Source organism: Pan troglodytes, chromosome 6, assembly GCF_028858775.2.
Source record: "Pan troglodytes isolate AG18354 chromosome 6, NHGRI_mPanTro3-v2.0_pri, whole genome shotgun sequence".
NCBI lineage: Eukaryota > Metazoa > Chordata > Mammalia > Primates > Hominidae > Pan > Pan troglodytes.
Window position 1 is genome coordinate 37292963 of NC_072404.2, and position 22646 is coordinate 37315608.

General features: G+C 36.1%; 1 protein-coding gene across 3 annotated transcripts in view; it reads left to right on the forward strand.

Moving 5' to 3' along the window:
- Positions 1 to 497: 497 nt before the first annotated feature.
- ITPRID1 (ITPR interacting domain containing 1) overlaps positions 498 to 22646 on the forward strand; it is a 129691-nt gene continuing 107542 nt past the window's right edge. For 2 of the 3 annotated variants that reach the window (XM_003950978.6, XM_009452867.5), the window contains exon 1: positions 498 to 640. In XM_003950978.6, the coding sequence (XP_003951027.4) occupies positions 586 to 640 (55 nt within the window). In that variant the 5' untranslated portion in view covers positions 498 to 585. The remainder of the gene's footprint in view (positions 641 to 22646) is intronic. The other variant, XM_016957236.4, reaches the window with a different exon arrangement.

A 22646-nucleotide genomic window follows, 5' to 3' on the forward strand; every position in this document is an offset into this window, starting at 1 on the left:
CTCTGAATTTTCCAATAGAATTTCCAGTGAATTGAATCTCTCCATCCTGAATATCAAGTTCTGCTGTCCTCATTTCCAGTGATGGTTTGCAATGCAAATCATTGGGTTGGTAACACACAGTGTCATAACCATGGTAGCCAAATGAAGACAAGTTTGCTTTACTTCCTCAGTGAAGTGCATTCCAGTCCTGCATTCAGACCTGCCAACAGGTCAAAGAGCATTAAAGGAACAGCAAGAGGTTTCACAGAAATAAAACCACAACTGAAACCATTGTATTCATTCTCCACACACTCTTCCTTTCAGTCCAGAAGTTGTTACTAGTAACTCCTGCCATTCCTAATGACATTTTTACCACTTTCTTTCTTGTAGAGAAGTGGGTAGAGAGAATCACTTTGTGTCTTTACCCTGAACTTGACCATGGCTTTAGGCAAACAGACTGTCTTGGCTTTCTATGACCAACTTTTAAATAGGAGCAGACAGAAACTTGGGTCATAGTTCTGCAGTCACAAGGGCTTTGTAGTCAGTCTTAGCTGCTGGAACATTCAAGGAGACAAAAAGGCACAGAAGATCTCCACACATACTTTGATGCCAACTACAGCAAGTTGCAAGACCATTTCTCTGCTGAAACTCCTTTATTCTGGTACAGTAACTCTTATAATTTGTTTTTTTTTTTTTTAATCCAGCCTGTTGGGGAGGGGTATTAGCTGTCTGCTCTCATTTTCTCTCAGTTGGAATGAAAGGGCAGCGATGGCATGTTCTGAAACTTCTTTACCTGCAGCTGTGTGACTGGGTGATTCCTAGGAAGAAAAACTATTAGCAAGAAGATGAAGTGATCTAATTGTCATGGATTTGGGCCTAGATGATTTCATTTACCCCCAGGACTACCTAGGTGGCTGCCATTAACATGGAAAGGTCTAAAACACAGGGGATGAAAATGCTTTAGGCTCAAAATTGCTCGGTTATATAGCCTCTATGTTCTGAATACTAGTTCAAGCAATGTTTCTGAGGAGTGATGCAGAAATTATATTTTCCCTTCTTTTTATTGCTATTCTTTGTACTTAGGATTTTTTTGTCTTTCTTGCTTACCTGAAGGAGGCTTAATTCATTAAGAAAAAGCTAAAGAAATGAACTTTCTCATTTTTAATTAATCAGTGAATTCACTAAATATAAAGACTGAACGTGATGTACTGGAGCCATGTAGGAATGGAGAAAGCTGACTCAGGGATAGAGATGCCAGATAAAATTTAGGATGCCCAGTGACATTTGAGTTTTAGATCAACAGCGTATCTGGGGGGTATAAGTATATCCCAAATAATGGGGCACAGTTATAAATAAATAGGTCACAGTTATGCCCATAAATGTATTTTTTGATCTGAAATTCACATGTAACTGCCTTTTATTTCTATTTGCTAAGACAATTCAATTCAAAGATGAAAATTGAAGATTATGAGAAAAATCATCCATTTCTCACTGTAAACTTTCACTGTAATTTTCCATTGAAAACTTGCCTAATTATCATTGTCTTATTGTACAGTATTGGGAAATGACTTAATACTTGGGTTCAAACCTTAAAAAAAGGAAGCAATAGTCCAAATAATTATAACAAGTCCAGAGTTCATTGTTTGTTTCATGATGTTAACACATGAGTTTTTCTTAATCAGTTTCCCAACTAGGTATTGAAACTGATCATGATTACGATAATATATAGGATCTATATCTTCTAGTTCAGACACCAGAGTACTGCCTGATTAGCCTTGCTCAGAACTTCTACTGTTCAAGTGGCCATCCAATGTTCCGGGAGATATTGATACTTTGTCTTTTGGGGCTGCCTCTGGAGCAGGGCTGGGAAAACTCCAGGGCTGGTCATCTCCCAGAGCAGGCTCCTCCAGGACTTTAGAGGGAGCCCAAATGGAGCTGGGTGCAGAGCTGCTCTGCGCATCAAAAAGCTGGAAAGCACTGACCAGAATATCAGAGCATAGTTTAGGTATGTTGGAAATCCTGCAGAGTTTGCATAGTTACAAGATGATCTCCATATACTACAAAGATAAATAAAGCAAGTTGATAAATTTTAGGAAGAAGGAAATAATATAGAGAAAATAAACATTCTCCTTGGTAGCACTTGGAATTATCCCACAGAGTACAAAAGAAAATATTTTTAAGAGTACCTAATTTTCTGATTATAAAAATAATTCATGAACATGATAGAAGATTAAGAAATTAAGGAGCATATGAGGAAGTGTTATGATTTTCGTTGTTATGGTTTCTTTCTAATTTGGTTTTGAGGTCTCTCTCTTGAGTAGCCATAAGCCAAGATAGCCACTTTTCAGGAGATCGTTCACTGGGGAAGCATTAGGTTTGGGTGTGTCAGTCAGGTGAGACACAATGAAGCTGCGAAAATAAAATGCGTGAAACCAAAGAAATGTATTACTCACAAGTCCCAGACTGGCTAGGGGTGCTGACAGGAGGCCTACAGGAAGCCCGCAGGGAATTCAACCAGTAGAAGGGAGCAAGAAAGAGAGGGAGTCTGTGGGACTTTATTAAGATCCATGGGTGTTTTTCTTTAGGCTTTCCCACAGGGGTTGTGGATTGGATAGTTTAAAGAAAACACACACACAAGGGAAAGCTTATTTACATGACTCTGATGTTGATCATTAGGTTTTATCTTGGCAGCTGTGGGATGTGTTAGGTTTTTGGGTCAGTGAGATGAGGAACAAGTGGGCTATATTACAATCACATAAGGAGGAGAAGTTTTAACTGAAGCTGAAGGTAATAGCGTACAACTGCATTTTAAACAACTTACGTCAGGCCTAAAAATGGATGTCAGGGCAGTAACTATATTAAACAAATTTATGACAGGAAGAAAATAATCATCCTGATCCACCAAGAGAGTTTCCCTATTGGCATTCTGAACTAATTCCTTTCCATTTTGAGATAATATATATACAATTTTATAACATGTTTATTTTACTTTGTTGCATGTATGTTTATTGTATCATAAACATTTTCTAATGACATTAAAGTTTATAGTAACAGTTTTAATATTGGATATTTGAATATTTAGAACTGAATAATTCCACATTGTTTATTAGAAAAAGTGTTCTTTTCTGTTTGTTATGTTGCCCATTAATGACAGTTTTATTTCTTCCTTTCTAATTTTATTTCTTTTCTTGCTTTATTGAGCTAACTAGGACATTCTGAAAAAGGTTGAATGGAAATGATGAGAGCAGACATCCTTGTGTCATTTGCAATTTGAGGAGGAAGTGCTCAGTCTTTCACTGTTAGGTATGACATTAGCTGTAGGATTTTTCCAGATATCCTTGCGGTTTGAAGAAGTACTTCTATTTCTAGTTTGTTAAGAGTTTTTGATCATGAATGGGTGTGAATGTTGTCAAATTCCTTTTCTGCATCTGCTAAGTGATCACATGGTTTTTCTCCTTTATTCTGTTTTTATGATGAATTTTGTTCATTGATTTGTTGAAGTGTTTAATGCTTTATGAGAAATGCGCTTGCAGGGTAGAAAGGGTGAGGGAAAAGAAAACAGAAGAATGCAAAGCAGATACCAGATGATGTTTTAGCAAGCTGGCCAAGCAAGTTGGCCACTTCACAGAAATGTACTAGTTGTTCAGCCATTCACAACATCTCTGGGCTGATATTTTAATAATAAACCAATTTCACATTCCTTTAACAAACCCTGCTTGGGTTATCCATTTTACATATGGCTGGATTTATTTGCTAATATTTTGTTAAAGATTTTTGTATCTATGTTTATTAAGAATACTGGTCTATAATTTGTTTTCTTGAAATGCCTTTATCAGGTTTGGGTATCAGTGTTATACAAGGAATTGAAAATATTTTTTTTTCTTTTTTTATGTTCAGAAAAAAATTGTGTCACATTGGTGTTATTTCTTCTCTAAATGGTTGGTAAAATTCTTCAGTAAAGACATCTGTACCCAGGGTTTCTCCATGAGAAGGATTTTAATTACAAATTCAATTTCTTCAATGCATATGAAGCTCTTAAAAAATCTTTTTTTTCCTCAGTTTCTTAGTTTTAGTCACTTGAGTTTTCCAAAAAAAATTGTCAATTTATCTCTTTGTCAAATGTATTGTCATGAAGTTTCTTGATAACATATGTTTACATTGTTAACACCCACAGAATCTGCTGTGATATCTTCCTGCTCTTTTTATCAATTGATAAAAAATCAATTTTTATCAATTGTTTGAAACTTTTAAAGAAACAACAGTTGACTTTTAAAATTATCTTTATCTGTTTTGTATTTTATTGATCTTTACACTTTTTAAATTATTTCCTTTTTCCACTTACTTTGAATTTAATTTTTCTTCTTTCCCTGTCTTCCTAAAGTAGATTCATGAGTCATTTATTTTCTAAATTTCTTATGTTCCAATATATGCATTTTAAACTGCATTTTTCTCTAATTACTTCCTCTGCATCCTACATATTTTGATATGTTATATTTCCTTTATCTTTTAGTTCAAATATGTTATGATTTTTATTGTGATTTCTTCTTTGACCCATTGGTCATTTAAAGCATTATGGTTTAATTTCCAAATATTTGAGCATTTTTTAGGTACATTAAGGGTTCCTAATTTAATGTATCTGAATACATGATCTGTATAATTTTCATCTTTTTAAATTTATTAATATGTGTCTTATGGCCCAGTAGATGGTCTAGGTCAGGGGTCCCCAACCCCAGGCTGTGGACTAGTATTAGTCCCTGGCCTGCTACAAACCAGGCGACACAGCAGAAGGTGAGTGGCAGGTGAGCAAGCATTATTGCCTGGGCTCTGCCTCCTGTCAGATCAGCCATGGTATTAGATCCTCATAGAAGTGTGAACCCTATTGCGAACTGCACTTGCGAGGGATCTAGGTTGTGTGCTCCCTGTGAAACTCTAATGCCTGATAATCTGAGGTGGAACAATTTCATTCTTAAACCATTCCCTGCCACCTCCACAACCCTCCTTCCAGTGGAAAAACTGTTTTCCACCAAACCAGTCCCTGGTGCCAAAAAGGTTGAGGACTGCTGGTCTAGGTGAATGTCCCATGTGCATTTGGGAAGAATTTGTATTTTGCTGGGTGGAGTGTTTGGTTAAAATGCCCATTAGGACAAATCTTTCATATTCTTTCTGAATATCTATCTACTTTTCATGTTTATCAGGAGAGATGTTAAATCTCCAGCTCTGAATTAGATTTGTCTATTTCTTTAGTCTTGCCAGTATTTGCTTCATGTCATTGGGAGCTGTTTTATTGTATTTTCATTTAAGATTGAGTCTTCTTGATTTGACCTTTTGTTATGATAACATTGCTTTTTTTACTCTGCTAATAGTTTTTGTCTTGAAACCTACTTTATCTTGTATTATTGTAGCTATATCAGCTTTCTCATGCTTAGTGTTTGGATGTTAAATGTTTTTCTGTCCTTTTACTTTCAACGTCTCTCTGCGTCTGTCTATTTAAAGTTCATTGCTATAAGCAACATATAATTTGATTTTTTTTCTATCCAGTTGACCATTTCTGTCTTGTAGTTAGGTGTTTTTTCCATGTACATTTAATGTAATTATTGATGTGTTTTGTTAAAATACTACCATACTGGTATTTGCTTTCTATTTGTCCATCTATTTTTTATTTGTGTTCCTCCTTTTCTGTTTTATTAGGGAGAGTTGGTTGAATTACATAATTTTAAATTACATTTTATCTTCTCTTTTTAAGATTTTTATTATGATTCTTTTAAATTTATTTTTATCTTATTTTTTAGTGTTTTCCTAGAATTACAGGGTCTAATAAAGTTTTCTACAATGATGGAAACATTCCAGTCTGCACTGTGCGATAGAGTAGCTCACTAGCCATATGTGCCTTAAGAGCACTTGAAATATGGCTAATGCCACCAAGGAACTGAATATTTAATTTTATTTAATATGAATTAATTTAAATGTAAATAGCCATATATGGGTAGTGGTTACCTTGTCACCAGCACAGTTCTAGAGACTATAATATTTGCCTAACTTATCAGAATCTATCATTAAAGTATATTATACTATTTCACAATGTAAAAACCTTCTAATGGTATACTTCAAAATATCACTGTCTTAACTTTTGTGCTCTTGTTTTCATATATTTTGATTCTACGGATATATAAATCTCATAGTACCTTGCAAATATTAACCAATCCTTAGTGTTTGAGAGAAATATATATGTATTTTTATCTATCAATTAGATTACATGCAGATAGACTCAGTAGATATGTAATTAATAATTATATATGTATGTATACATATAGATGTATATATATTTGTATATATGTGTGTGTGTGGGTATATTCCTAAACATAACAGAAATAACTTTGAAGGTTTTTTAAATCAAATTTTTACTTCCTGTTAAGTCAGTTTTCTGACTCATATAATTTGTCTTCAACCCAAAGGTATTTTAAAAGCACTTTCTTTTGTAATATGGTCTGCTGAAGATGAATTCTTTTAGCATTTTTTTAACGTCTGAAATGCTTTGTTTATACTTTATTTTTGAAGAATATTTTAACTGGCTATAAAAGCTATAGATTCACATTGATTTTCAGTTGTTTGTTTTGATTTTAGAAGGGTAAATGTGTTTGTCTTTCAATTATCTCTGGCCTTTTTTTGCTCCTGATAAGAGATCACGGATCATTCTTATTTGTTGTTCCTCTCTGTGTAGTGTGTCTTTGTCTTCTAGATACTTTTAAGATTTTTCTATTTATCTTCCATTTTCAGAAGTTTGACTATGGTGTGACTCAGTGTAGTGTTCTTGCTTGGGATTTACTGAGCATCCTGGATCTGTAGTTTAATATATTTCTTCAGTTTAGGAAAATATCAGGCTATTATGATTTGAAATATTTATTCACTATTCTGTCTCTATTCTCCTTCTGGGGCTTCAAAAATACGGACGATCACTTGGTATTTTCCTATAGATCTTCGGTGTTAGGTTCCATTTTGAAAATCTTTTTTTCTTCGTAGTTCTGTTTTGATGATATCTACTGACTCATCTTCAAGCTCAGTTATTTTATCCTCTGCTGTGTCCAGTCTGCTGCTATACTCATCACAATAATTCTTCATTTCTAGTACCACATTCTTTTTCAGGTCTTGCATTCTTTTTGTGTTTTTTCAACATTTTTCAATTTCCTGTTGGAAGTCTCCTCTATTCACATATTTTCCATGTTTTCAGCTAGATTCATTAGCTTATTATACTTATTTTAAAGTCAGTGTCTGATAATTTCACCACCTGGTCTATCTCTGGGTCTGGTTGTATTTACCATTTCCTGTCTTAATGATGGGTCTCATTTTCATCTCTCTTTCTGTTTCCTATAATTTCTTATTGAATGCTAAATGTTATATATAAAACCAAAAAAGATAAAAAACTGAAGTAAATATTTTTATGATCTTCAACAGGAACATCCTTTTTTTCTATCAAGCCACTTGTATAGAGCACTGAATCAATCTAGTCTGTAGTCTTGCTGGGTCTTGGATTTGCTGTCACTTTAGTTAGTTTTAGTTCATCACTGGGTTGAAATAATAGAAAGATAGAATCAGAACCTTCCCTTTATCAGGGGCTGGGATTTTTGAGTTTATATAAAGCTTGTCTCAGTTCTGCCTTCAGTCTTAAGCAGGCCTCATTCACCTGCACCTTACAAGTCATTTCTCTTAGCTCTTCTCCTCCTCACTTAGCCATAAGTAGCTGCTGCCTCTTATTCAGAGTAAGTCTTGGAAAGCTTAGAGGAGTCTCTTTTAGTTATTCTGCTCCATTATGAGACTTTCAGCAGATTTTGCATGCCTGAGCTTAAGTGAAAATTTCACTTAGCTATCCTGTTCCCCTCTAGCCATAGCCTGCTGTTGCTTCCTATTTATTGTATGCCTAGAAGGTGTGTGTGTTGTGTGTGTGTGTGTGTGTGTGTGTGTGTGTGTGTGTGTGTGTGTTTCCCCTTCCAAAGACACTGCCTGTTGAAGAGGAACTGGTCTCTTTACTGTCCTACTTTGCTCCCAATCTTTCTGGTGAATACTCACATAAAGGTCATAGAAGAGAGATTGTGAGTGGCCCACAGTTTCACCTGAGACCCATAGGGGTTCTAAAGTATTAGACACCCCACAATTGGTGTTTAAAAATCTGTTGAAAATTATATCATTTTATCTTACCCATGGAGTTTTTCTCCTCCTTTTACTGCTTCACAAATATGAAAACAGACATGGGTCTTTTCATTGCTACAAGAGACTTGCCATTTTCTAGGTATTAATTTGTTAGTTTTTTCCCCCCAATTTTAACAAAAATCTATGATTTTTTTAAAAGTTAGCTGGATTTTCTGTTGTTAGGTTGGAAGTAACATTCTTTTGTGACTTCCCACATTCTGAATAAAATTAGACATTTGACATTTTATTTTATGACACATTATATTTAGAGACTGTTACCTGCTTTTTATGCTATATTTTAATGTTTTTCACTGTTTATTCCATTGATTTTTAAAATAAAAATGACATTATTTCTTCATAATAAAAATAATTCATGGCTGTTAAAAAACATTCAGACAAATCTGAATTCACAAAATAAGAATGCAAGTCACCCGACCTACCATTCAGAAATAACCATATTTAGCATTTTGGATTAGTATCTTTCTAATATAAATACTGATTGATTTCTTCTCCTCCCAAAATAAGATCATAGTATACATATTTTTCTGTGACATTTTTTCTATAACAAAATATTCCAGACATCTGGGACAAATCAAGAACCATACATTGTCACTATTATTTTCAATGGATGCACAGTATTCCATCAGGTAAAAATCTATAACTTATGTAATAGCAATTCATTATTGTTGGCCATGTAGGTCTTTTTCTAAACTTTTGCTCTAACAGCGAAGACTGGACTGATCTTCAGAAATATTTATGACTATTTCCTTTGAAAAAATATTTGAAGCAAAATTATTGGACATAAGGCTATACAATACAAAGGACTCTCGTGTACTCTTCCCATTCTTTAATTGTACATTTTACTTCCCCTGCTTTATTATTGTCTGTCTCTACACACACACACGCATGCACGCACACACACACACTATGTATATAGTGTCTTTCGAGAGTAAATTGCAGATGTAATGCTCTTTTTCCCCTAAATACTTCAGTGTTTATTTTCTCAAACCACAGGCCAGTTTTTTACATAATGATAGTATAATTATCAAAATAATAAAATGTGCATTGACACAATACTATTATCTGATCTACAGACCATATTCATAATTGGCCTTTGTCCCAATAAAGTCCTTAAAGCGAACATAAAATTATGGCCCAGGGTCTAATCTAGTTGTCATATCATTTCAGGGTTTTAAAATTCTTCAATCTTTCTTTGTCTTTCATGACATTAACAAATTTAAAATACAACAGGCTAGTTATTTTATAAAATGTCCCTCAATTTGGATTTATTAGATACTTTTCATAATTACATTTGGTTTATTAAAACATGGAAATAGCACAGAAATAACCACTGTCTTTCTGAGTGCGTCATATCAGGAGGAATATGATGTTGCTATATCCCATTACCTGAGATGTGAATATTGATCACTTGGTTAAGGAAGCATCGGCTAAATTTCTCCACTGCAAAGTTATTGTTTTTCCTTTTGTATTTCTTGAAGAAACATTTTGAGGCTATCTTGATACCCTATTCCTCATTGGACTTTCACCCCCGAAGTTTTGCACCCAATTACGGTGGTTCCTGAAATTATTTACTACTATGATGCAGTTAAGTTGATAATTCTCTAACTCCGTCATTCTTTTTACCATTATTTGTGTCACGACAGCTCATTTCTTTGTCACACTGAGTAATATCCCATTATTTGGATGTACCAGTTTATGTATCCATTCACCTACTGAAGGACATCTTGGTTGCTTCCAAGTTTTGACAGTTATTAACAAAACTGCTATAAACATCAATGTGCAATTTTATGTGTGAACATAAGTTTTTTTGTTTTTGTTTTCATTTATTTTGATACAGGGTCTTGCTCTGTTGCCCAGGCTGGAGTGCAGTGGTGCCATCTTGGCTCACTGCAGCCTCAACCTTCCAGGCTCAAGTGATCCTCCCACCATAGCCCCCCAAGTAGCTGGGACTACAGGCATGCACCACCACACCTGGCTAATTTTTGTATTTTTTGTAGAGATGAGGTTTCACCATGTTGCCCATGCTTGTCTTGAACTCCTAAGCTCAGGCAATCTATTGATCCTCCCACAGTGCTGGAATTACAGATGTGAGGCACCGCACTTGACAGGTCATAAATTTTCAACTCCTCTGGGTAAATACCAAAGAGCACAACTGATAGATCATACGTTAAAGGTGTGCTTAGTTTTATAAGAAACCACCAAACTGTCTTCCAAAGTGCCTGTACTGTAAGAGTTAAAGAAAGTGGAGAGAAGCACGAAAAACAGTTCAACAGTCAAAGACAGGCTTGTTTTTTTTTGGAGATAAACCCGAGAGGGGCTTCTGGCTGATTTTGGTCAGGTGCACTTTCTCTTACAGACTAAGTTTATTTAAGGGTTCAGGATGAGACAGCTTAATCACAGGCTCAGAATGTTTCTGTGTGGGGGAGAAGTTTATTGAAGCACTGGAATGTCTCTGGTTGAAGGGGAGGTTATCTTGGGGCTGATATCTCTCTGGCTGGTGGGCAAGTTATCTCGGGGTGGCATGTATCTGATCGGGGAGGGGTTTGGAATGTTTCTGGTCGGAGATGTTATTTATGGTTTATGGTCATGCTGACCTTAGCCATTAGGCTGATGCCCTTTGGATTTAGGCAGTTTTTTATCGAGGTGAACTTAAAATGGCAGTGCTTGTTCAAATGGTGATGCTCCTGCTCTCTCAATCCAGACCCCGTAGTTATAAAAAGGACGAGCAGTGGTGTGTTCTTTCTAGCTACTTCCTGCTGATGAGGGGATGGAGAGTTTTCTGGTCTCAGATTGACTGTAGGAGTAACACCGTCTGTAGATGTTGTTGGGTAGTTGTCTGTGAAATGGCCATGATCCCTGGGTTCCATGGACTCACTAGATGTGGGGATGAAGGGTTCTGGGCACCCTCAGTTATTAGTTGTCAGTGCCAGCAGTGAAGAGATTTCCTCCTGTAATACTGGTGGGGCTTAGAGGCAGCGCCTGCTGAAACATCTAGTTTTCAGTTCATAGGGCTTCAGGACACAGCTTATTTTGGAAACTTGTAGCCAGAAAAATTAGAATTTAATTTAAGCTGTAAAAAATAATAAAAATTAAAAACATGAGTCAAGACTAGAATTTAACAACAGGTGTGCTATAGTTTTTGAAACACAATTTTCTCTCTCCAGTTTCCCATTTTTATTAAAAGACAAATCACGGTAGGACTGGTTTGCTTTATTATACTTGGCTTAATTATTTGCATACAGTGCAGCAAGAATAATTATTTGTTATATAGTCCTTTTAAACTGGCTTTGATGGAACTTTGTTCCAGAGAAGGAATCTGAGATAAGACCTTTTTAAAGCCAAGCCCAGCCATGGATACCATCAAATACCTATAAGTTGGGTGAATTCCTCTCCTCTTGAGGTTCCAAGATAACTTTGGGTTCCCGGCCTGTCAGAAAGTGACATTATTTACTTACCACTGATCAGAAACCCTCTACAGGGACTGTGTACACAAAATATAAGGCCGGTTTTCCAAGGGCTTTATTGCCTTCATAAGTGAAGTTTGATTCCTTAAAGGAAAGCACACCATTCCAGTCAAAGCCTTGGTAAAAATAACCAGTTTTTCCAGTTGTGCCCTGTTACAAAAGAAAACAGATTCTTACTGCATTATGCAAATAACTATTGTCATAACTTAAGAATACTCACAGATAGTTTCCAAATTCTGGAGAAAATCAGGTAAAGAGAAACAAGTATGCTCCAAATTTTGTTCATGGGAGTATACTAAATTGCTAAAAGCTGTCAATAACTCAAAAGTTTATTTGACTTTGAAAAGCAAAACAAAGGATTAGTAATATTTTAAGCAAAATGTCAGAAAGATCACTCCAGTCTCCTATTAGTTCAGTTTATGCAGTTAATTCCTGTCCTGCATAATATTAATGAACATTCTAGCTCTTCAAGAGTCCTGAATGTTTGTCCTCTATGCTGATGTCACAATCTCCAAAGTTATCAGAAACCTGCATTCAAGAGCACCTATTAGAGCTTTATAGCTGATTTTAAAACCACTTTCTAAAGAGGACCAAAACAAGACAACAATTGTTTATGGATGACAAAAAGTTTTAGGGTAGCCATAGTTAAAGTTACAAGGATATCTGGTACCTTTGCGGCACACAACAATTTTAACATAACGATTATAATTATTACTGATAGCATACACTAAGATATATCAGAATTATAGGAGTCTCCCATACTTTGGAGCACATACCAATAACATATTTATACAAATATAACCCAAAGAAAGCCAAATACCATTTTATATTTGACAATGCTTCCTGTATGATTATATAACAAGCCAAATTTTTACCTTTATATTAGTGTGCTGTTAATGTTAAACTCAATTTTTAATAAAACCTTGTAGACATGTTTACCCAATTTTAATGTTTGACCATATGGTAAGATTTTTATAGACCCTTTTTAACCCTTTATAATTTTTGTTAAAGAGCAGGTTAGTGCTTTAAGAGAAACCCATTGTGCTTTTATTTTAATGCTCAATTTCCAGAAAAATTGGATGATACCACTTTAGCTTTAGCCAAAATGTTTACACACAGAATTTCCTTTACAATTAACCTTCCAAAACTTGCTTAAACCTTCATGTTTATTTTATTCAACTTAAAACAATTCTTTAGCCTTTTAATGTAGGTAAAAATCCACATCCTCATGCCTCCTTATAATCTTCTTACCAAAAGTATGTGTAAATTGTTTTTTCCATAGTCTTAAATACATGTTACACTATTAACTTTTAGCAACCTTTACTTTTGCTGGTGAGCTTGCGATTTTAATTATGTGCTAGTTATAGAGCCTAGGACCTAGACAGAAGTGCAGATAAGGTCTGACTGATTCTAGCATTTCACTCCACGTGTCCTAGGTCTTACTTAACTGCAAAGCACGCAAGTTGTGCAGCTAAGAGTCAGCATTTAGGAGGCTAAACCACTTTTAAATTGTACAACATTTCTTGCATAAATTCCCTTTTATACATTTTTTTACGACTTACACAGTCTCTGAGATGACTCAAATTTCTTACTTGTAAACACCCCTTTCTTTAAACAACCAATTAATTTACTTTAGGACAAGAATTTGCCATCTAAGATTCTTTTTATATAAATTCTCTTTTCTTTAATATCAAAGAACTGTTATTCTTTCCCAAAACAAACTTCCTTCATGTCTGTGGACTAGACTGCCTAAGGCTACAAGATTAGAAGTTAGGATATTTTACTAAATAGTTCAAGATGTAGCTATCTTCATTAAACCAATATTAACGTTTCATTTATTAAAAAATTACACAAGCAAAGATTATTCTGTTTGGGGCTGAGTTACAGTTTTGTAGCCTCTATGCCAAATTTTGACACCTTATAGTATTTGACAGAGATAAGTATGGAATTGCTTGATTAGTATATGCAAACAAAAATGTATGCTGGCAACTCTTAAGACATTTCTAATCTTACTGTACCAGTAAGTTTTAAAGATTAAGGTCATGGGGACTGAAAGGTCCCACAGCTTTTACTTTTTCCTTAAAAATATTTGATTTAAGCACTTATTTTTCTTAGGCCAATTAATTAGAGCTTTTTAAATACAGATTGCACACATAACACATATATAGCCACACAGACAACCAGAAAAATATCCAGTAGTTATGTTTTTGGTGTTGTTTGTTTGTTTGTTTTGCTAATTTCCCAACTGGGTTATTGGCCTTTGGGTGAGGCCTTTTAAGAATGGGGCTAGGAAAACAATTTCCAGGGCCTAGTAAACAAGCATAGCTGGAAGACAAAGACAGATTTTGAGAGGTAATTATTCATCTTTAATTCCAGGGGTTCCATAAGGAAAACAGAGATTTTTCCCAAAACAGGATTTGTGGTGTCTTTTCTGTTTTCCCAAGGAGTCCCAGGCCACCAGAAGTACATGCACTAAAAGTGGCAAGACAGAGTGAAGAAAAGTAATTCAGTCGGCTGGGAAAAAACCTTTTCCAGGAAAACAAGATTTATGAAGAGGAAAACATAAGGCCTTTTGAATATACTCATAGCTTGCTTATGAGTATATTCATAAATCAGTGTTCTGGATTTTTACCATTCTAATAGGTGTTTACTAGTGTCTCATTGTTGTTTAAATTTTCATTTTTCTGATGATAAATTGAACATCTTTTCATATGCGTATTTTCCATTTGTGTATCTTCTTTGGTGAGATCTCTCTTATCTTTTTGTAGTTAGACTGTTTCATTACTGTTGAGTTTTAAGAGTTCTGTGGATATTTATTTTATAGTTCTCTTTATCAGACAATTTTTTTCCAAATGTTTTCTCCCACTCTTTGGCTTGTCTTTTCATTTTCTCTTGACACTATATTTTACAAAGCAGAAAGTTTTAATTTTCATGGAGATCATCGTGTCACTTTTTTACTTCATGGATTGTTCCTTTGGTGTCATATCTAAATATTCATCACCAAATCCAAGGGCAGCTAGATTTTCTCCTGTGTTATCTTCTTTCAGTTTTATAGTTTTGCGTTGTACATTTAGGTCTATAATCAATTTTGAGGTAGTTTTTGATCTAGATTAGTTTTTTGCATGTGATGTCCAACTTTTCTAGCATCACTTGTTAAAGAGATGATCTTTTCTCCATTGTATTGCCTTTGCTTCTTTGTCAAAGACCAGTTGACTATTTTTATGTCTATTTCTGGGCTCTCTATTGTGTTCTATTGTTCTATTTTATTTTCAGCACAATGTTGAAAAGGAATGGTAAGAGGGAGCATTCCTCCCTTGTTCTTTATCTTAGTGGGACAGCTTCAAGTTTTCACCATTAAGTATGATGTTGGCTACTGATTTTTTGTAGATATTTTTTATCAAGTTGAAGATTCCTAGTTGACCAGTTATTTTTAAAGATAATAGAAAAGGTACATGGAAGGCAGGTGTGATAGAGCCCAGCTACAATTTTCCTTAAAAGAAATAACCATCACAGAAGATGACCTGTTATTTTGTTAAACTAATATTAAAGAACATACGTTTAATTATCACAAAGCCACTGCTTAGCAGCTCTTTGGTGAAATTTATGCTGTAAAGGTTCACATGTATTTCAATCTTCTTGTCTGAAAAGTTTGCCTATTCATCCATTATCCCATCTTCAAGGACCAGAACCAAGGATTCCTCTTCCAAGAAGCTTTTTTGATACCCCCCAAATAAACAACGTTCTCCTTTAATATTTGAGAACAATTCTTTGTACCTTTCTTAAGATGCATATTACATTCTGCCTCATAACGCAGTTTGTAAGAACTATTGCTTGTAATTAAATGTAATCTCCTCCAAAGATTGTTTGTACACAGTAGACACTCATATATATATATATATATATTTTTTTTTTTTTTTTTTTTTTTGAGACGGAGTCTCGCTCAGTCGCCCAGGCTGGAGTGCAGTGGCGCGATCTCGGCTCACTGCAAGCTCCGCCTCCCGGGTTCACGCCATTCTCCTGCCTCAGCCTCCCGAGTAGCTGGGACTACAGGCGCCCGCTACCACGCCCGGCTAATTTTTTGTATTTTTAGTAGAGACGGGGTTTCACCGTGTTAGCCAGGATGGTCTCGATCTCCTGACCTCGTGATCCGCCCGCCTCGGCCTCCCAAAGTGCTGGGATTACAGGCGTGAGCCACCGTGCCCGGCCGACACTCATATATTTAATTGAATTAGTAGATATCATTGAATCTATTGATTTAATAGCTCATTTATACAATGTACTTTTATAAGCAACTTCTAGAGCATGATACTGTGCCTGACATGATAGAGACTACAAAAAAAAAGTAAGTCATAATTCCCAGGTACTGAGAACAGAGTCCAGAGTTAGAAGCAATCATTCATTCATTAAACAGTTATTGCTAATCATCCACTGTTATCTATATCTTGAACTAAGTACCACAAATACTAAAATGAATAAGTCATGGTCATTGCCTTCCAGGAGTTCATTTAGTTGGTGGGAAAGGCAGAGATGAAAATAAGCCTCTCAACTTGCATGTGAAGAGGCTACACAGGTTGCTGTGAGTGTCAGAAGTAGGTTAGAGTCAGGGGTGAAGAGTGAGAAAGAAAGAAGTTTCTATAGAATAAGTTATATTTGAGTTTAATGAAACAGTGTCTGGTGAAGACAAGGCCACTGCTTATAGAAAGATCTGCATTTAGTAGGGTCAAGATGATGATGCATCTTGGAACAAGTAGTTCTGTGCATCCAGAATATGGTGTCCATGAAAGAACTTGGATTGCAGTGATGTTGGAATAGGAGATGAGAGGTGGATCACAGATGCCCTCTCACCTTTCACTCCCCCTCCTCAAGATGAAGCAAAGTAAATGTTGAGAAGGCAAGAGGAGAAATGTTGGATAAAGAGGAAAATCATGGAGGAAAAAAATCTCTTTAAAGTTGGAAAGGGACTGAAACAGGGCTAGCAGTAGATGAATCAGTTTATCCAGCTTTATCAGCCTTGAAGTCATTTCAAGTTTCCAGGAAGCAGTATATATAGTCTTTGAATTAATAGTCTTTTGCTTATTTTCACCAGTAAAAGATGAATACTCCAACTCCAGGAAGACTGATTTTGGGTTCCAGCTTGGGCACAACTGCCTTGTCTTTATATCCAGCTTGCTCCTAAATGGCAGGAGTGAGCACCCTTCACATATTTTGTGGTGGGAGGAAGCCACCCACAGAACAAGTCATCACAGACTGCTTGTTCCTCCTAGCAGAGTGTTGACAGAACACTCTATTCCCCAGGATATGCCTCTACTTCACTGAATCATTTGGAAATCTTTACAAGTGTTTGTGGGACTTTAATACTTGGATAGGGAGGGAGAGCAGAAGGACATTCCTGGCTTGATTTTGTTGCTTGAGTTTTTGAGTGATCTTCCAAACTTTTGAGTAATAGGAGTATTTTATTATTATTATTTTTATTATTTTGATAACTACAACTTTAAAATGTCTTATAATGTGAACTCCATTGGCCAAACATTAAACAGTCTATGTGGAGGCTAGAAAAAGAATAATAAACTTATGGAATTATCTCATTTTGTCTAATTCTCTCATATTATGCAAAAAGAAATTACGTTCCAAAAGAACTTGAAACTGCATGCCCAATATCATACAGCCAATTGATAACTATTTACTGATTAATTAAAAATAAATTACTTTTTTGTTTCCTTGGCAATGGATTAAGATTTTTCATCTGCTTGTTAGCTGTTGGGAGGCACATAAGAGAAGGTAAAAGAAGGTATTTACTCCAATAATTTTCGTAAAAATGACAAAATAAGCAGGCATCAAGTGATAACTCAGAAAATTTTGCTTCAAAACAGAGAAAGATTGTGTGTGTGTGTGTGTGTGTGTATAACTGTGTGTCTATGTCTGTGCATGCATGTGTCTGTGTGTGTATAATCTCATAATTTTTCTAATTCAGATCTACAATGCTATATTTTCTGATGCTGTGTCCCTAATTCTGGTTAGTGTGCACTTTCTGATGAGTTGTCTAACTGCTAAATATCAAACAGTCCTTAACTATTTCATAACCAGATTGGCTTTGGTATTCCTCAATTCCTTGTTGGTATTCATTTAAATAGTCATTCATTCAACAAATACACATTGAGTACATTTTCCTTGCAATTATGATATAAACGCTAAGATCTCTGTCCTGAAGAAAATCTCACGATGGTTAAACATAAGTGGAACACAGTGTAACAGACTTATAAAACAATGTGAAAATACCTTAATAGTGATTTACACTGAACTATGGGATTACAAAGGGGCCTTTAAAGCCACACTCATATAGGGAGGCATGTAGACAGAAAAGATAAAGGGGTTAGGATTGAGGTATAGATCACTCAAAATTTAGAGATTGGAAAGAAGAAAATCAGCAAAAAAGCTTGAGGAAAAAAGCTTTGAGGTAGGAGAAAATGTTAGAGAGGCTTATATTTAAAACCAAGTTAAATGATTATTTTCATTAAGATGATGTGGTGAACGACATCAAATGCTGCCAAAAATTCTGAAATGATAAGAAGTGAAAGTTGACCACCAGCATACTGACTCAAGTGGGTTATAAAGAGAAGGGAAGGTGTGGACAGTACTGCAGATGAAAGCATTTTGCTGTGTTATATGCGAGACTGCGAGTTCTGGCTGATATTAGGTTGATAGCATTGGAGATGGTTGGTCTGAGATATATTTTAATGGCTCCCGTATTAGTGAGTTCTCACATTGCTATGAAGAAATACTCGAGACTGGGTAATTTATAAAGGAAAGAGGTTTAATTGACTCACAGTTCCACAGGGCTGGGGAGGCCTCAGGAAACTTACAGTCATGGAGGAATGGGAAGGAAACATGTCCTTCTTCCCATGGTGGCAGCAAGGAGAAGTGCAGAGCAAAGTGGGGGAAAGCCCCCTAAAAAGCCAACAGATCTCATGAGAACTCACTCACTATCACAAGAACAGCATGGAGGTAACTGCCTCCATGATCCAATTACCTCCTACCGGGTCCTTCCCACGATATGGGGACTATAGGAACTACAATTGAAGATGAGATTGAGGTGAGGACACAGCCAAACCATAGCAGCTCCTTCTTTTTTTTAGTGCTTTAATGTGGGAATGAAAGGAATAGAGGAATCAGAGAAGACTCATAAGTCCTTGGCATAAGCAACTGCCTGAATAGTGGCCCTGTTTACTGAGATGAAGCACACTAGAATAAGAGCAGGTATATGGGAGGGTAAAGAAGTCCAGGAAAGAATAAAGAATTCAGTGTGGCACAAAATGTGTATAGACATTCAAGTGGAAATGTTAAGTAAGTGGGAATACCCTGGTGTGAAGTAAACCTCACAGGCTGGACCAGATTTGGAAATGAGAATTTGGGAATCATCATTGGTTTCATAAAAAACTAAGGTAGGAGTTGGAGAGGGATTCAAGGTGGTCACATGGAAGATAAATTTAAGATGGGTCACATTAGAGTGTATTGTAAACTAAAGGGAATGATCCAGTAAGGAGGACAAAAATGGTGCCCAAGCAAAATCTATCAGTAGAATAGAGGTGATGGGGGATGTTTGAAATTAGGATTTTGGAGAGTGTTCTCTTACAGTGAAGTACAACCATAGGAATCAAGCAGAGGGAAAGATTATGGAAAGTGAACAGGTCATTGAACTGAGTGGCCTGGTGTTGGCAAGCCATCTACATTGATAATGAAATCTTCCAGAAAGATGACAGAAATACCATCCTAAAATTTTCAGTAAATGAAGGTGAATGCCCTGGATGTTGATGACTACATAGTCTGATGGCATATGCTTCAAAGGACAGAGGAAACAAGGTCTGGAAGCAGCAACGAAGATCATAGAGGAAATTTACACTATCTTGAAGACTATAGTACAGATTTTTAAGGAAGAAATGAAAGAGCCATAGCTTGAGGAACCATATCCCAGTTTCAGTTAGAGAAAGAAGATGAAGGGGCATTCAGTGAAGAGGTTAGAATGAAGGGGTATTGGTAGGTGGTAGGACATGAGCTCTAGAGGGCACAAGTGTTGGGAGAGTCTCCAGGAAGGGTGGAAGATTGGGCCAGATGAAGTGATGTTCACTGCCACAAGAGCATGGCCCAACAGCATGATGTGATTGCTCCTGTGGTCATCCAGGGGAAGAAGGATGAGTTAGTTCTCTGAGAGTGCCAGCCTCTCAGGACTGGTCTCTTAGTTTGTGTAGGTAATATGAGTGGTACTGAGGTTTGTGGTAATCATTTTTTTGAGAATAGGAGGGGTTCTGGAGGCTTCCTTTATAAACTTCCATGAATGGCATCATGGTTGGGAAAGGGGCAGGTCTTAATGGAACACATGGATCTATGTAGACTTCTCTTCAATGCTGCTCTTGGGAAAGTCACCATACGAAGTAGGGAGGGGAACAAGGCTAGCCTGGACACTATTTGAGATCTTAGGAAGTCCCGAACAGAGGCTATGACAATGAGGATCCATGGATGAGATGTAGACAGGGTGTTAGAGATCCATTTGGATGCAGAATGCCTCGGGCTGTTCTCCCATTATGCAGTTCTCTTCTTGGCCACCGAGTTTAATCAGAAATGGTGGCCAAGGCTGGAGCTACAGGCTACAATTATAACCTGAAAATTTAGTCTATAATTGAAGGAATCTCAAGACTCTGATAAGCACCTCTAACTCATCTCAGGGAAATCCATATTCTCATGGTCACAGAAATACTCTATTCTCACTCTCCCAAAAACATCTACTTCTCAATCATCCAAACTAAGTAATTTCAAGACAACACAGGCTACCCACAGACTAACAGGGTCAAGTTTATTTTCTGTGAGACAAATGATTGCATTGATTGGTGATTCTTCTTTACTTGACAGTTCCTGACAGGATAAGGACAAGAAGCAACACACAGAAGAGAAGGAAAAAGAAAGAAAACTGACCAATATGAGTGGTGATTGTATTGGATATATTTTTCATTAAATTTTCCCAAAAACTCCATAAAGTGTTTATTTCATACTAATTATAGATATGAGGAAATAGATTATCAGAAAAGTTTGAAAATTTCCCCAAGATGTCAGAAAGCAGCAGAGCTATTAAAATCCAGAGTTATCTGACCTGAAAGCACTTGCTCTTTTAACCAGACAAGAACTAAGAAAGCTGACAAAGCCAACTGAATGCTCCTTTCCCAAGTAACCAAGCAATTAACTAATAAAGATTAGTTACCTTGGGTCAAAGTTGCTGGGATCTATGGGGAACAGAGATTAAATAAAACACAGTCTGTATTCTCCTAGTATGAACAACCTGTTTGGCAAGAAAACCTGTTCGCATAAAGATACAAAAAGTGAAATAATTCAGAGGACAAGAATGTAATCATTGTCACTGCTTTAAGTGTCAAAGCACCAAGTTTTATGATTTCACTGTGGCTCTAAAGCTTCACAGTGAAAAGGAGCATGTATGGATGAATTTGCTCAAGTTAAGAAAATGTGAAGTAGAATTAATGTAACAAAGCCATTTTTTCTGATTTTGATTATTTTTAACATTTTTAAACCTTGATAACATTTTGGTACCTTTTTTTTCCCTTTTCCAAGGCATTTGTTTATTTAGTTTTTACAAAATCGAGTTATTAGTGCATATACAGTTTTGCATCCTCTTTTTTTTTTTTAGTTAAATGTGATACTATATGCAATTTCCCACATGAGTAGAAGTTTTGTATACACATGAGGATAAATGACAGCATAGTAATCAGAGTAGAAGGGATTTGAAGAGATAGAAGGTACTGGATTCCCTAGGCATGGAATGACATGATCCAGAATGAGGATTCCTCTTGGGGACAAGTCAAAGAATTAGCAAGAACTAGGTTTGAAATGGTCCTTGGGGCGGACAGCCTAACTAGAGAAGTCTGCAGGCAGTCACATGCCATAACTTGTGCCCTGTCTATCCACTGAGCAATTCCAGGATACCACCTGATCTGTGTCCCTTTCCGAAGGGCTGCTCTGGGGGTCAAGTAAGTGAATGCCAAAGGAAGGCCATTCAAGCTTTAGAAAATCCATTTCCAGAAGCAGATTTGTTTACCAACTCGGAAGGCATCCACTAAAACAGGGGGAACAAAAGAGGTTTTCTTTATGAACTGGTCCCTGACCCTTGCTTTTAGCAAGGGTTCCCATTTTCTTTGGCAAGCCTTTTTCCTGCTCTGTGGCCAAGTACAACAGAGCTGGCAGACAGAATATCCTCACTGGTTGTGTAAGGCTGGAGGCTGAGGTCAAGTATGCCATTCATTATAAGATGGAAGTTTGGGGACGTACAAATAAAGCAGCACTTTTACCTAAAATTTTAACAATTTTCTCCAGGGCTACATTTGAAAAAGCAGTCACTAACTTAAAATTTGGCATTATGATACAGAAGCAGCAATTTGAATACTATCAGCTACCTGATAGCTTCTTGTTTCCTCCACAGTGCAAACTCTCCCATTCTAAATGAAACTCACTTTCAGCCAAAATCAGTGGAGTGAGATTATTTTGGGGATCTTATTTTTCTGTGATGTGTTATTCTTTTCTTCAAACCTTTTGATCCTTTATTGAATCTGGTATTTCATGAATGTTGTTGAGCATGGTTTTGGAGTTTTTCCTCCTTGTGAAATTTTGCACTGTCAGTGTCGATGCTGTTATTAGCATTCATGCTCACAAGATAAAGGCACTGCTGAAGAGATTTATGTGTTTCCTTGAAAGACCCAAAACCTATGTGAAGCTAAATAACTAAAATTTCAGTGAGTTTTTAAAGGTTATTTTGTTTAATATTATGAATTCTAGTATACCAAACAATTCTCCAAAGGTTAGGAACATAATTCAGTCTGCATTATTCTGTCTTGTGTTATTACTGAAATTTTTATAATTTGCTACCAGCGGATATTCCTAAAGTTAACTGGCTAAAATATTGACTGTAAATATAGATAAAACTATTTTTTCCCTTAATTTTTAACT